Source organism: Geotrypetes seraphini, chromosome 4 (assembly GCF_902459505.1).
Source record: "Geotrypetes seraphini chromosome 4, aGeoSer1.1, whole genome shotgun sequence".
In the NCBI taxonomy this organism is placed as follows: domain Eukaryota; kingdom Metazoa; phylum Chordata; class Amphibia; order Gymnophiona; family Dermophiidae; genus Geotrypetes; species Geotrypetes seraphini.
In genome coordinates this window covers 255,304,626-255,318,078 of record NC_047087.1, presented here as the reverse complement: position 1 = coordinate 255,318,078, position 13,453 = coordinate 255,304,626, and the positions used below count along the sequence as shown (strand labels likewise).

The following is a 13,453-nucleotide window of genomic DNA, read 5'->3' as shown; positions in this document are numbered from 1 at the left end:
GAACATGGACCACATTCCCAACTCTACAATGGTCTGATTTGAACCGACTATACAAAAAATACAGCCACGCCTCATGCGACTTGAACTACTGCCCATCGTATCTGCTAACAAATGCCTCCCTTAAATTCAAAACCAACCTCATGCAATGGATTCAAAGCACTCTCATAGAAGGTCAATTCCCACAAGATCTTGGAGAGATCATAATCACACCCCTACTGAAAGATCAAAAAGGCCCTATAGACGCTCCTACCAACTACAGACCTATCGCTTCGATCCCATTATATGTCAAACTGATTGAAGGACTTGTGGCTCAATACCTCACCAACTACCTATTTGACCATAATATACTTCACTCCTCTCAATCAGGATTTAGATCTCACCACAGCACGGAAACACTACTAGCAACACTACTAGACATAGCCCGACAACACCTCAGTAAAGGACACAGGATTCTAATTATTCAACTGGATCTTTCCGCCGCCTTCGATCTAGTCGATCACACCATATTACTCCAGATACTTGATGCAATCGGGATCTCAGGGGTGGTTTACAATTGGTTCCAAGGATTCCTTAAAACAAGAACGTACAGAGTTAAGACAAACAACACGAAATCTAACTCATGGTCAAATCCATGCGGAGTCCCGCAGGGGTCACCACTATCGCCCATTCTATTCAATCTCTTCATCTCCTCCCTCGGCACCACTCTAGACAACCTAAATGTAACATCATTCAGCTACGCAGATGACATAACTATTCTCCTCCCCTTTGAAATCCAAGATCACACCTCAACAGGACACCTGGAAATAATTCTGGATGAAGTAGAAAAATGGATGACAAACCACAAACTGAAACTAAACTCGGACAAAACCAAATTCCTAATGCTTGAAACGGACAAAAACCCATCCATAACAGACCTAGAAATTAAAGCAACCAAATACCCAATCCAGACCTCACTCAGAATCTTGGGAGTGCTGATAGACAGAAGCTGCACTATGCAGACCCAGATCAACAAAACTACCCAAAAAGCATTCTTCACAATGCGCAACTTAAGAAAAATAAGGAAATTCTTTGACAAAGAACACTACAGGATAATTGTACAATCCCTGGTACTAGGTCTCGTGGACTACTGCAATATCCTTTATCTACCATGCCCCACAAACATGATCAAAAAACTTCAAACCGTTCAGAACACAGCCCTTAGACTAATTTACTCACTCGGAAAATTTGACCACATCACCAATGCCTACCTAGACTCACACTGGCTACCGATTCGAGCCAGAATTCAATTCAAACTATACTGTCTACTCTTCAAAGTAATTAACGGTACTGCACCCACCTACCTAAATGACCGCCTAAACCGTAACCTTCCAACCAGAACAAGAAGAACACTGACATCATTCACATACCCACCACTCAAGGGTACTCACCGCAAAAAGCTTTATGATAGCCTCCTGGCAACACATGCTGCAAAACTCGAACCTTCCATCACCAGATTGTTAACCACAACATCAGACCTCAAGACATTCCGTAAAGAAATCAAAACACTGCTGTTCAAAAAATATATACAATCTACCTAACCTCCCTCACCCCATCCCCCAAGAAACCAAAACACTGCCGTCCAAAACATCTTCCGATGTTATTAAGTCTTTACTATCATTCTGTTATTAAGTCTCTATCCTCAAACTGTATTCTCTATTGTCATGTACCATCCTGGAAATGTCCAGTTCTCTTCTTATGTAATCCGCTTTGAACCGCAAGGTACAAGCGGAATAAAAATCACTAATGTAATGTAATGTAATGTAATGAAGCTGAGGGGGGACAAGTCCAGGACAAATTTCAGGATTGCTCTCCTGGAGGAGGTTATTGTGGAATCCACCGTTCCCAGATTTAAATGCAAACTAGATGCACATCTCCTTATGAGTGGCATAGAGGGGATATGGGTGACTAGAATTACGCCAGGTGTACACCTGGCTGGGCCTCCGCATGTGCGGATCGCCGGACTTGATGGACCGATGGTCTGATCCAGAGATGGCAGTTCTTATGAGAAATGAAATGTTTACTTTGTTGAAATTTGAATACTTGGATGTTAAACACTGTGGCCCTGGTCGGTGGTGTAAATATAGGGCTATTTGGGCTCCAGTTTGGGACATCTTGACCCCTAGATCTCAAAGTGCTCTATTGAATTTTTGACACTGGATTGCTTGGAAGGGTGGGAGGGGGTGGGTGGGTGATAGGGAGGTGGATTCTTGGTTTGCTATTGTTGACATCTTTGAGTTTCCATGGTACATTGATTATTGTTGTGCTCATTGTATGATTTCCTGCACTGTAAAAACTCATAATAATAAAATATTGAAAATAAAACTCTCTTTTGCAAAAAGGCAAGTGAGAGAGTTTGAGAGCTACATAAGTGTTAGTGCTGCTTTCACTCAGATAGGTGGCTTATTTGTTTCTATCTTGTTTTAAGTTATGTTCCTTTTGGCATTGATTGGTTGCATTTTAATCATTGCAGAACAGAGTACAATTGGCTTGGTTGGAGAGTTTCCCCATATCCCACCTTTTTTTATTTCTCCTCTTAACAGTGGTTGTCAATTGCTTTGGTACAAACTGAGGAACTAGAGCACAGTCTAGTAATGCAGGAGGTAGAGCTGAGAGAGAAATCAAATGTAGATGATGCTTTCTATACAACTCATGACTAGAGGAGAATAACCCATTGGTTCAAGACTCATATGCCTTTCTACTAGAAAGAAGATTGTTGAGGTAAGAACCAAAACTAGACATCACACAGCCTTTGCTTCCTTGTGCAGTTATTAGAAAGTGACATTCACCCAACAACACTTTGTTAAAACCTTGCAGATGCACCAGAAGTGTGATGAACAGGAAAGGCTGTAGTTAAGGCCCTCTTTTACTAAGCTGTGGTAGAGGTTTCTATCACGGCCCAGGGCGCTAAATTCTCTGACGCTCATAGGAATTCTATGAGTGTCAGAGCAGGGTTGGACCATTTAGTGCTCCAGGCTGCAGTAGAAACCTCTACTGTGGCTTAGTGTAAAAAAAAAAAAAAAGGAGGGGGTTATTTTCTTATCAATATTTTCCTTTTTTTTTGCCTGCAACTTGCAGTACTTTTATTCTTTTTTTTTCTATTAGACCTTACTTTTTGTCAAAGTTTTGATTTACTATTTTGAGGTATCAGAAATGGTTTATTGTTTTGTATATTTAAAAATGTATTAGAAAAAGATGTACATAGAATAATAATTTAGATATTGGATTGCAGTTTTCAAACTTTCCTTTTTTTTAATCGTATAGATTCTTTTCTTCGAAATCGCTCAAGTTCTGACCATGAAGCTACAGCCATGATGAAAGCTCAGTTTATGAGTCTCTGGGATGGTCTAGAAACAGATTTCAATTGTCAGGTATGTTAAACATTTTGTAAATCCTATAGTAATTGATGGCTGGGCAGTTCCATGTTGGAGAGCCAAGTTTGTATCCAGAGATTAGCTTCTCCTTAGGCAAGCCAGGGTTGTTGCAGAGGCAGAATTCACAATCCAATAGTGGGTTAGGTGAAAGGGATTAGATTGAAAGGATTCTCATCCATTGCACAACAGAAGCCTGTAATGGCCAGCAAGGACCTGGAGAGAGATTCATCAGGTGACCTTTGAGGGCTGTCACTGTGATGATTAGAATAAGGGAAAAATTTGTAGTTTTGGGGTGGGGGTGGAGAACCTAGGTTTGCTTTCAATGAAGGTTCATTGCACCATAAATCAACAGAACCCTGGTTCCAGTTGAGCAGGAAGTCCAAAAAAGCAGAAGGAAACTTCAGGCCTGGGTATGAAGCAACATGCTAGCTCATGAGAGAATTATTTTAGCCCTAGGTAAAGTAGAGAAAAGTGGAGTGTTTGTAACTAGTGATTTCTTTTTTAATAGGACCAGCATAAAAGATATTGTAGTAAATCTTCCTCCTCACCAAGCTGCCTTGTCAGTTGGTGCTAATAAAGCACATATAAGCGGTTTAATATGACATACTATTAATTACAAATAGTCCTGTAGGATTTGATTTTATTGTAAACTGCATTGACGTATTGTATTGAGCTGTGAATTAAATCAATATCTTTCTGATATTGGACTTAATGGAATGTATTAATACATATATAGTAGGGCATATTTTGAATCATGTCTTGAAGCATCTGGTATAAATGGTAGATGTGATCAAGACAAATGAATAGTCATGGACACACCATTCTTGGTAAGATGGATTATGCCTAATTTTGGGAGCGGGAAAGTGGATTGTTGGGTAAATGAGATTAGTAGGGAAGATGTGACTTTTGGATATGAAGAAATTCAGTAAGAAATTACACATTTACTTCTGGATTTGGAAGACATTGTATGGAAGGAAATCTTTAAATGATTGTATAGCGCCAGGATGAACTTGTACACTGAACCTAGTTAAAGCAATGCTACAGTATACATGAATCAAAACAGAGTACAGCATTTACTTTCAAAATGATTAAAGAGAAATGAGGTTAGAAAAGAGCATCTGTGGGGATACAATTATGACACCACCCCTTCCCTTTCCAGGAAACAGTACTTTATGTGTGTAAATAATGACACCAAGACTAGGGAAATAAGAATAATAATAAAAATTTATTTATAACCCGCAGTACCTTATAGTTCAGAGCAGTTTACATCAAGAGAGTCTGCCAAACACAGAAGTACATACGTGAACAAATCCAGTACATGACTGAAATTTCTTAAACAAATTTATCAAATAGATAAGTCTTCAAAGATTTTCTAAATTCTTGATAAGAAATAGTTCTAATGAAGGACTCAGAATTCTGTCTTATTCTTGATAAAGTTATAAAGAGGAATAAACTATACAGTAAAACCTTGGTTTGCGAGCATAATTCATTCCAGAAGCATGCTTGTAATCCAAAGCACTCGTATATCAAAGCAAATTTCCCCATAGGAAATAATGGAAACTCAGATGATTCGTTCCACAACCCAAAAACTTTAACACAAAATACTATATGTACTTGTATTGCAAGACTGCTCATTTAGATTAGTCACTATACTCCTGCAGCATCAGAGAGAGAAGAACCTTCGGCTCAGTTGTGATTATGTGACGCGTGTATACTGTATGTACTCATATTGCAAGACATTGCTTGTATATCAAGTTAAAATTTAATAAAATGTTTTGCTTGTCTTGCAAAACACTTGCAAACCAAGTTACTTGCAATGCAAGGTTTCACTGTATAATCTTACTAGAAAAGCCTAAAAATATATTAAGAGTAAAACAGGCTAAGCACATTAGCAATTATATCAATAGAGACTGCCCAAGTTTCAAATAGTGAAGAAAAAGACCTCGGATATCTTGCTTCAAACGGCACTAAACGGCAATTCCTTAGTGAGGGTGAAGAATTTTGTGTTTGGCGAAGACTGATGATGGAGAATTAATGTCGCAATCCTTGATAAAGCTGAAGGCGAAATAGGGCTGCTGTTGGGCTTTTTTGTGAATGTGAAATAAAGAATACCGCTGGACTTTGCTTTTTTTTCAACTTTTATGATTGAAAGTTGTGAATTATATGGGATTGTGTTTGAAAACTCTACTTAGACAGATTTTTGCATTTTTTTGAAGACTGCAATAGAGTGATATACTTAAAGTGGAATTTTTTTTTTTTACCAATGACTGGAGATGCTCCTATATATTCAGTCTCATGAAGTTGGGACTTGTTGAAACAAGATATTTGAAGTCTTTTTTTTCTCAACTATTTGAAACTTGGGCAATTTCTATTGATATAATTGCTAATATGTTTAGCCTGTTTTCTGGTAATACAGTACTCTAGATATTTTATTCTTGATAAGCTACACGGACTACATAGTAGAAGTAGAAAATGATTTACAGTGGTACCTTGGATTACGAGCATAATCCGTTCCAGGAGCATGCTCGTAATCCAAAATGCTCGTATATCAAAGCAAGTTTCCCCATAGGAAGTAAGGGAAACTTGCTTTGATATGTTCCCACCCCAAACCTTCCTGAGGCCAGCAGCGCTGCTCCCCCCCCCCCCCCGGAGAACCGGCATTGCTCCCCCCGAAATGCCCCCCCCCCCCCCCGTGATCCGGCACCCCCCCGCCGCCATCGGGCACCCCCCGCTGCCACCTGAGATCCCCCAACCCACCCGAACCCTCTTCTTACTTCCAGTGTAGCCTCCGCATTGGCATCGCCGGCATCAGCATGTCCTGTGCCCGAAAATCTGCTTCCTGCTCAAGGCCCGGCACAGGAAGCAGATTTTCTGGCACAGAACATGCTGGTGCCGATGCGGAGGCTACACTGGAAGTAAGAAGAGGGTTCGGGTGGGTTGGGGGATCTCAGGTGGCGGCGGGGGGGGAGGGTGCCAGTTCTCGGGGGGGGGGGGGCGCTCGTACAGCGAGGCAAGCTCGGTTTACGAGGCACCAAATTTGTGAATGTTTTGCTCGTCTTGCAAAACACTCGCAAACCGGTGCACTCATAAACCGAGGTACCACTGTATTTACAAAGAAAGTGCAAAGCAAAACACTCGCAAACCGGTGCACTCGTAAACCGAGGTACCACTGTATTTACAAAGAAAGTGCAAAACAAAGTATAAACAGAAGAAAGGTGACATAGGTAAGGGTAAGCTAGATGTGCTTCTCTTAAGAGAAGCTTAGAATGATATGGGGATTAATACTATGCCAGGGTACACCTGGTGGGGCCTCCGCATGTGCAGATCGCCGGACTTGATGGACCTAGGGTCTGTTCCGGAGATGGCACTTCTTATGTTCTTATGAAAAGTTATAGGACATGCTGAAAAGTCCCTGATAGAAATAGGTAGGATGATAAATGAACAGAAGTCAGATGGAATAACACATACCTATGGGCAAAAGCTATCTAAAGGGTCCAGCTATCAATGATCAGACTTTAAGTTAAAAGGTGTATGACCTCAGCCTTGATATTGGGTTTTTTCTTCATGTAGGTAGCTGGCATGGCAGGTTTGGTGGTAATCTTGTGTTGATATTTCAGTGCATGTTGTTGTTGCTGCAGTGTAGAGTGTTGACGAGTTCTTGAACAAGAAGATTTTTGTGCATTTTGCAGGTGCGGCTTATATACAAGTTCTTATCAGAAGTGGCCTTCAAATCATAATGCCATCATGATAGGCAATTGGTCCATCAATATATCAGAGCTTGACTGGCGGGAACTTGAAGGCCCTTTGGCCCTGATTCTTTAAAGTCTATCTAAAGTTAGACGCTGATATAAGTACCTAATTGAATTGATCAATAGTCTTAATCGGTGCCAATACTGACACTCAACACCTCACGGTCGGCTCCAATTTGACTTAATTGAAAGTTGCCAAATTCTATTCTATAAAAAGTAGGCACCTAGCCCAAAGAGTCACCACTAAAAATGGGTGTGTTTTCGAATTAGGTGCCTCTTTGTGGCTTAGGTGTCATTAAGCTCCAAAATCCGTGCCTAACTTTAGATGAAGAAAACCCTAGGATAAAATATGGTGCGCCTAAACGTTAGGATGCCTAAGTTTTATAAAATCTGTGCCAATATTGGCACCTAACTTTAGGCGGACTTTATAGAATCAGGGCCCTTGTGCTTTTTATCTCACTGGGTAGACAGAGCATGGCCTGAAGTCCTTCATAGATGCATGGAAAGCACTGGTCTTTCAAGCAAAGTGCACAGTGCTGTAAGATGGCATAAATTATTTCAACCTTTGTGCTAGCTTAAAGTCTATGATACACTGATTAGATTGTGGCAAAGGCTTTTACCTCCTATATGACAGGTTCAGCAATCTTACATTAATGTTGGCAAGATGGGTAGGGAATACACAAAATTTGTCCTCAAAGAATAGTTAATTTTCAGAAATAAAATTCAGTTCATTTGTGGAACTTAGAGAGAGGAAAAAGATCAAGGATTAGGGAATGAGAAGGAAGAGGAGATCATTTTAAAAGGAATAAGGAGGAGGGATGTTTTGGAAAGAAGGGTCAAATGATAGAGAAGGTGATGAGACGCTTAATCCTTTTTGTTAGATTCATTTGGGGTTAAAATAACATAAACAAGAAATGTTAATTTCTACCACTATGCCTCTGATCTCCAAAATTGCCAAGAAGTACAAAGGAGCGCTAGCATTTTTAGCGCACTCACCGGATTAGTGCGCGCTACCTGAAAAACTACCGCCTGCTCAAGAGGAGGCGGTAGCGGCTAGTGCGCACAGCAATTTAGTGCACGCTATTCTGCACGTTAAGGCCCTAACGCACCTTTGTAAAAGGAGCCCTTAGATTCTCTTTATAATTCCACAGTTTTGCATATAATACTGTTTGCTCATCTTATTTCTTCCTCTCTCTTCTCTCTTCGGCCTCTGGGGGACTTTCTCTTCCTTGACTTCTGACTTTCCCCCCTTTTATTTTTCCACCCTTAGTAGTCCCACCCTCTTCTTTTCTTCTTCCTCCCCCCCTTTCCATTACTTTCCTTTTATTATACAATGGTATAACACACATTTAAGAGGAATTAGTATGTTCACCTTTGACTATCATATGATATTATTGTAATTTCGCTTTTTTGTATTGATGACATGACTTTTGCTTTGGTATCGGTTTCTTTTTATATATTTGGTAAAATTTTCAATAAAATTTTTTAGGGAAAAAAGATTATATTCCAAATAAATTGGTAAAAATGATTGGGGAGTGGGATTCTGATCTAATTCAACTTATTGTTAACGTTTGTCGTTAGAACAGGGTTATGTTTTAGAAGAAACATAGAAACATGATGGCAGATAAAGGCCAAATGGCCCATCCAGTCTGCTCCATCCGCAGTAACCATTTTCTCTTTCTCTCTCAGAGATCCCACACCTTCTTGAATTCAGACACAGGCTCTGTCGCCACCATTTCTTCCGGGAGACTGTTCCACACATCTACCATCCTTCCTGTAAAAATGTATTTCCTTTGATTACTCTGAAGCCTATCACCTCTTAACTTCATCCTGTGTCTTCTCATTCCAAAACTTCCTTTCAATTGAAAGACACTTGACTCATGCACATTTACTCAACTCGTGCATAGGTATTTAAACGTCTCTTATCATATCACCTTTCCCGCCTTTCTTCTAAAGTATACATATTGAGATCTTTAAGTCTATCCCTATACGCCTTATGATGAAGACCACACCTATACGCCTTATGATGAAGACCATTTTAGTAGCCTTCCACTGGACTGACTCCATCCTTTTTATATCTTTTTGAAGATGTGGCCTCCAGAATTGTATACAATATTCTAAATGAGGTCTCACCAGAGTCTTATACAGGGGCATCAGTACCTCCTTTTTCCTACTGATCATACCTCTTCCTATGCACCCTAGAATCCTTCTAGCTTTCGCCGTCACCTTTTCAACCTGTTTGGCCATCTTAAAGCAAGCAAATATTTGTTAGGCCTGTTTTGAAAAGAGATGTAAGCATAAATAGGTGTGCAGGACCAGCCTACAGTGCTGCCTTGTATGGGAAAGCACAATGAGGAACATGAATGTGTGTATAGTAATGGAAATGTGTTAGCACTCAGAATTAAAATTTATTTGCGTTCCCCAGTAATTGGATTCAAAGTATTAGCTCCTGAACAATACTGACAAGAAAGGAGATAGGCTAGTTATAAAAATAAAGACTATTTTATTTACCTGCAAGCGATTTAGGATTATATGCAGTTAAGGCTGCAAATTTATTATTGCCCTTTAGCAATAACAGAGGTGGCTCACAACTTGATGATGATGTCTCCTCCTGGTGAGGTGAGGCAGGCTGCAAGCTGGAACTCTGGGGTCCAGAAGTTCCCAAAGTATCACAGGGTAGAAAAGGTGGCTGGTAGAAGGCTGAATGTTGGCAGTTCAGTTTGAATGGGAAAAATGCCTTATGTCTTGGTTTCTAGTGCTTCCTCTTATATGACTCAGTTGAAGAATTGTCCTTGAAGATAAGCAAGCTCCTCCCCATATTCTGAACCTTCAGTTCTCCAAATATGTTGTCCCTGAATTCAGCTCCCAGAGTGGCAGGGTCACGCATATACCTGTATAAGGATACAGTACACAGGTTGTTCAAACAATATCGACTCAATAGTCCAGGTCCAACTGGTGAGCGAATTCAGGTGAAAGTTTGCCACAGTACTTATACAATATGTCCTTGGCTAAATAGCCATTGATGCAAGCCTTGCCCAGGCAGAGGTCCATTCTGTTTCACAGCATTGTCTGTGTGTTGTAGTGCAGGAGATTGTAGCTATACCTCGTTATTAGCTATTTAGGCATGGCCTTGACTTAGAGAGAGGTTAAATTGTTTGTTTGAAAGTGAAAAACTATAGACTGATATTGAATGCTTCTTTTGTTAAAACTGGTGGAGAGAATCTGTTATGAGTGGATAAAAGCTTGTATAAAAGAAAATATATAGTTATATGTCAATCTAGTTTTAAGATTAATCATAGTACATAAAGGATTTTTCATTCTTCCTCTTGATATCATTGGATCTAGCATCTGCATTTGATGCTGTTGAGGCAGAGTTTACAGGAAATTGGTCTGTGTGATGTGTTTCAGTGGTTCTGAATTTTTTTTTTTAATTATTATTATTATTTTTTAAAAAGGAGATTGAGTTGCTTGGGAAAGGAAAATTTCAGAGGAATGTTTGGTTGTGTGGTATTCCACAGGAATTTGTGCTCTTCCCACTGTTCTATATCTGTCTGGCACTCTCTGAGAGATATTATAGAGGGGCATATATATGCAGATGACATTCAGCCAAAGGTTTGGATGTAAAATACAGATCAGTGCCTGAAATTTACTAATCAGATATGCGCAGTGCTGAGGGCAGAAGTTTTAAATCTAGATTATATGTTATTTGTTACAGAGGATGAGACCATTTCTGAAGAGGAAGTTGGTGACTTCAATTTATTCTGTGTATTAATTTGTAGCATGGTGTCCCATGGTCTTCCAGGACTGGTTTAAAAAATTTTACAGTGAGTGCAAAATACCATCACAAAATAAATATGTGGCAAAAGCAAATAGTCATGTGACCGTGTAGCTAGAGTTTTTACATTAGTAACATATGTTTTGATTATTGACTATTAAGTGTTTGAAGACTGGTCGGCCAGGTTATTTGGCAAAGTTGTCAAGGCAAAGTAAGGAAGTCAGAACCTTGTGAACCTTGTGTCCTAGCAGCAGGTGTTCTTCATGATTTCATCTCCTCTTGAGGTGAGCTTTTAGTAGTAGTTCACATTTATGATGTTGTATCCCCAGGAAACTAGTATTGAGACTAGTTATTGAAGATATAAATTGATTAAAATATGGCTTTTCCAGCAAGGTTTAAAATTATTTTATCTGATTTTTCTGTCATTCTGTTACTATTGACATAATTTTCCCCCTCTTTTACTCAGACGTATTAACCAATTAACGCGCGCTAAACGCTAAGGTGTCTAGAGACTAACATGCACACGTTAGCATTTAGCGCGCGCTAATTGGTTAGCGCACTTTAGTAAAAAAGGGCCTTAGTATTTGGGGGGGGGGTTAATGTTTTATAACCAGTAGATGGTATACTATTTGATTGTAATAATTTTGATGTTCCTAGTTGACTGAGATGCAGAATAGCAAACTCTGAAAATATTTTGTGCATAAGATACTTCCTATTTTGAGGTGATTGGGTGAACTTTGTTCCATTGTATAATGTCTTTTTATTCAAATGAATAATCCTAAATTTACTTGCATCTCACTTATGCTATAGTACCAGGATGACTAACCAAAATGCAGCCCTGCCATTTTCAAAATACTCTGTGAATGGGTTAGCTGCAGATCAGCTTTCAAACAGTGGGATGATATAGTTCTGTATATATCTAGTAGTACACTAAAGGCAAGCAAATATGCCAAAAAGAGATATCCTTGAGACATGTAAAGAGCTTTTATTTTTTTGGGGGGCCAAATCAAGGATTGGAATAAGGCAGTAGTCTAGGAAAGCAATATTTTCTTAATAAAGAGAAAATGTATGCATGTTTTTAAGTTTAAACTTTGCTGTGTTGTCTGTAGATGGAATAAGGAATAATTCAGAGTGAAGATCATATTCAGCTTCTCTCTTTTTTTTTTTTTGTTTTTTTTAACCAGAGTTTTCTAGTTTTTTGTTGATTTTTTTTTTTTTGTGGGTTTTTTTTTTTTTTTTTTTTTTTTTGCATCATTCTGATCCTAGGATTCTCTTATTTACTGTTCCTTTTAATTCTGTGGCTATTCTTCGAACGATCTGAGGTGATGGGTCTTCCTGTGGCTTGTCTTTACCGGGAACTGCAGACTCATTCTGAGGGGAAATTGTGGGAGGGACTTCGTACCAAATAGGGCCCAGAGGTGGGCATTTCTCTGGAGGCTTTGGACTTTGGTGGTCTTATTAAACGAATCCCCACTTTATCCGTGAGTGCGGAGTTGCGTGAGTATCAATTCCAAGTGATACACCGGGCTTATTTTACTTTTTAAGGCGGGTCTCGCCGAGTCACCTCATTATGAAAAATGTGGGCAGGGTGTGAAGTCTTTTTTTATCACGCTTTTTGGAGCTGCAGTGTGGTGTGTGGTTTTTGGCGGAGAGTGGTTCATTATTTGGAGGGTCTTTTGGCTTTCCCTTTGGTGTTTTCCCCGGCTGGTTCTTTGTTAGATAAATATGAGACTTTCCGACTCTCTAATCGTTTTCACCGGCTTTTGGTACAGAAAGCTAGGGTATTGGCTAAGAAGGTGATTCTGCAGGTATAGACTGTTGTTGAAACCCCTTCCTTTTGGGCTTGGCGGAATCGCTCTCATGTTGATGGAAAGGGAATAGATGCATACTTCTTTTAAACAGAAAAATATTTTTTGGAAAATCTGGGGGCTCTACCTTGATTCTTTGCCACATAGAGCTAGAAGTTTAGTGCTTAATTCCTTTAGATATTTACTGATGTGATTGATGGTCTGTGTCCCTTCGCTCTGGAGGCGAGCACTCTCCCCGCCTGTCATGTTTATGTTTTGGGACCTCTGTGATCCTTTGTTTCCCTCCTTTCAGGGCTGGAGTCTTTAAGGAACCAGGGCCTTGGCTACTTCTCATTTGCTGTAACCTGCTGTTATCCCAGGACAAGCAGGCAGGCTATTCACACATATGGGTGACGTCATCAGCGGAGCCCGGATGCGGAAGCTCACAAGCAGACTTGCTTGAAGAAACTCGAAATTTCGAGTCGACCGCAATGCGCATGTGCTTTCCCGCCCAATGTAGGGTGCGTCTCCTCAGTTCTCAGTTTTCCGCGGAGCCGAGAAGTCCGTCTTTGATTCTCTGCGTTTAACTTCGTTACTTCGTGCCTTCTCTGAACCGTGGTTTGTATTTTTTTCTTCACGAATCGCTGTTCTTACTTTATTTCTTTTATTTCTAGTAAAAAAAAAAAATTTAAATCTTCCGTCCAACTGCTGGGGCAGGCCACTCGGCCACAG

At 39.9% G+C, this 13,453-nt stretch overlaps 1 protein-coding gene across 4 annotated transcripts in view; it reads left to right on the top strand.

Annotated features, from left to right (window-relative positions):
• ATAD1 (ATPase family AAA domain containing 1) overlaps nucleotides 1-13,453 on the top strand; it is an 85,374-nt gene that overhangs the window by 37,192 nt on the left and 34,729 nt on the right. For all 4 annotated transcript variants that reach the window (XM_033942331.1, XM_033942330.1, XM_033942332.1 and 1 more), the window contains exon 6: nucleotides 3,301-3,407. In XM_033942331.1, coding sequence (XP_033798222.1) covers nucleotides 3,301-3,407 — 107 coding nt within the window. The remainder of the gene's footprint in view (nucleotides 1-3,300; nucleotides 3,408-13,453) is intronic.